This window comes from Monoraphidium neglectum (assembly GCF_000611645.1).
Source record: "Monoraphidium neglectum strain SAG 48.87 unplaced genomic scaffold scaffold02907, whole genome shotgun sequence".
Lineage (NCBI taxonomy): Eukaryota > Viridiplantae > Chlorophyta > Chlorophyceae > Sphaeropleales > Selenastraceae > Monoraphidium > Monoraphidium neglectum.
This window is the reverse complement of record NW_014010721.1, coordinates 5263-7670: the sequence shown is the minus strand read 5'-3', so window position 1 is coordinate 7670 and position 2408 is coordinate 5263. Positions and strand designations below refer to the sequence as shown.

The 2408-nt window shown below is 67.2% G+C and overlaps 1 protein-coding gene across 1 annotated transcript in view; it reads right to left on the bottom strand.

The window, feature by feature from the left end:
- MNEG_11789 (peptidyl-prolyl cis-trans isomerase B (cyclophilin B)) overlaps positions 1-2408 on the bottom strand; it is a gene marked incomplete at both ends in the record, with an annotated part of 5371 nt that overhangs the window by 274 nt on the left and 2689 nt on the right. Inside the window, 5 exons of the mRNA XM_014039740.1 lie at positions 194-317; positions 588-988; positions 1157-1327; positions 1537-1660; positions 1864-2387. Coding sequence (XP_013895194.1) covers positions 194-317; positions 588-988; positions 1157-1327; positions 1537-1660; positions 1864-2387 — 1344 coding nt within the window. The remainder of the gene's footprint in view (positions 1-193; positions 318-587; positions 989-1156; positions 1328-1536; positions 1661-1863; positions 2388-2408) is intronic.

Sequence of the window (2408 nt, the reverse complement as noted above, 5' to 3'; positions counted from 1 at the left end):
CCCTGAAAAAATGGACAGAGGCCGGCGTGGTGGTGTCAGGCGTCTTCAGGATAGTGATGGGGGGAGTGTCTGACAGCTGGCCCCGTCAGGGGACAGCACTGTTTGGGCTTTCGGCACAGCACTGCGCAGGCCTGTGGCCGCTGGCTCGCGCACCCTGTATTTCAATTCTATCGCGGCTCGTGCAGCTGCCCACCTGGATCATGAAGTTCTCAATGATGCGGTGGAACTTGGTGCCCTTGTAGCTGACGCCGTCGGGTGTGTGGCCCAGCGCAATCATCGCGAAGTTCTCGGTGGTGGAGGGAGCCATCTTGCCGTAGCTGCACAGGTGTGTGTGTGTTGTGAGTATGCGTGTGTGGGTGTGTGTTATAAGTGAGTGAGTGCGCGAGTGCGTGTGTGGGGGGGAAGGGAGTGTGCGCGTGCCCATGAGCGCATACGCGTACAATTGATGAGGCACGAGTGCAGGTGGTGCAAGCACACCTTGTGAACCAAATGCTGGGCAATGCCCCACAATTTGGGGAGGCACCAATACATCTGTGCAAAACTAAAACGGCCAGCATGCAATGCAAGAAGGGCCACAGGACGCTCACAGGCCAATGAGGATGCGTCCGAGGTCGACGCCGCTCTGCTCAAGGTCGAGGTAGACGTACTTGGTGATCTCAGGGTCCGAGGAAGGCGCCTTGCCAGCCTCGGGCGCCGCCTTGGCAGGCGCGGGGGCCGGCGCGGGCGCAGGCACGGGCGCGGGCGCGGGGGCCGGCGCGGGCGCGGGCACGGGCGCCGCCTGGGCCGGCGTCGACGCGGCCTTGACGGTCGTCCTGGACGGGAGGGCGCCGGTGTTGGTGAGGCGGATCTCCCCGGCGTCCTTGATGATGACGGGCAGGGTGGGGCGGTCCTTGGCGTCAACCGCGACGTGGCTGACGGCGTCGATGATGTCCATGCCGTCCACGACATGGCCAAACACCTGGTGCTTGCCGTCCAACCAGGGTGTCGGCTGCGGGGCGGGCAGGGCAGGCGGGGCGGGGGAAGAGGGTGCGGCGCAGCGCAGCACCCAGATCAGAAAGACTAGGGGGGCTGCGGTCAGGCAGGGTTGCAAGCCTGAATGCTGCTGAGGTCTTTGGGGGGCGGCGAACGGCCGACCAGCGCGCCCAGGTGCGCTCACCACGACGGTGATGAAGAACTGGCAGCCGTTGGTGTCCTTGCCCGAGTTGGCCAGTGACAGCGCGCCCTTGTCGTGCTTCGCGAGGCCCAGGTTCTCGTCAGCAAAGCTCCCGCCCTTGCCGTCCCAGATGGTGAAGGACCCGGTGCCGTCGCCCTTGACGATGTCCCCACCCTGCCAGCCGCACGGGTTGATGGGCGCAGGCGCACCCCGGCCGCGAGTCCAAGGTTGGATGGTGCGGCGAGGGAGCGGCTGCGCGGCGCAAGCCATACAGCATGGTGCCATGCAGGACATTCGACGCGCCATGGTGGTGCATGGACGCCGTCGCATGGCCAAGGCGGGGCACACCAGTGTCACTCCGGACAAAAAGGTTGAGGTCTCACCTGCACCATGAAGTTCTCAATGACGCGGTGGAACTGGGAGCCCTTGTAGCTGAGGCCGCCGGCCGTCTGGCCCAGGGCGATGTCTGCAAAGTTCTCGACGGCGCCGGGGGCGCCGTCGCCATAGCTGCGGGCGGGTGCAGGAGGGCGGGTCGGGACGCAGTGTCGGCGGGGGTGGATGCGCTCGCCCAGGCGCTTCATCGCTGACCGTACAGCTGCTGCTTGGCTGCCCGATTCCGCGGAACCCACCCAGCCCATGTGGGGATGCTGCTGGGGCTGTGAGCGACAGGCAGTGCCGCAGCATCACGCGACTCGCGTCCGCAGACTCACAGGCCAAACGTGACGCGGCCGATGTCGATGTTGTTCTGCTCGAGGTCAAACCAGATGAACCGTGTGTAAGCGGGGCCGCCCGCGGGCGCCTTAATCGGAGCCGACTCAAGCTTCAGGCCGGGCGTCTGCAGCTGCTCCGCCGCCTTGGCCGCAGCCGCCTTGGCCGCCGCAGCCTTAGCCGCAGCCGCCTTGTCTGCCGCTGCCTTGGCCGCGGCCGCCTTGGCAGCGGCAGCCTTGGCTGCGTCGGCGTTGGTCGCCGCTGCCCCTGCGTGCGCCGCCCCCGTGTGCGCGGCCGCGTTGCCGGCCTTGGACGCCGCGGAGGTGGAGGCGGCCTTGATGGGCGCGGAGGCCGCGGCCGCCTTGATGGTCGGGACCACGGGGATCTCGCCGACCGCTTTGATGGTGACGGGCAGGGTGGGGTGCGACTGCGCGTCGACCTCGATGTGGCTGATGGCATCCACCAGGTCGAGGCCGTCCAGCACCTTGCCAAACACCTGGTGCTTGCCGTCCAGCCACGGAGTGGCCTGGCGGGCAGAAGAGCGGGC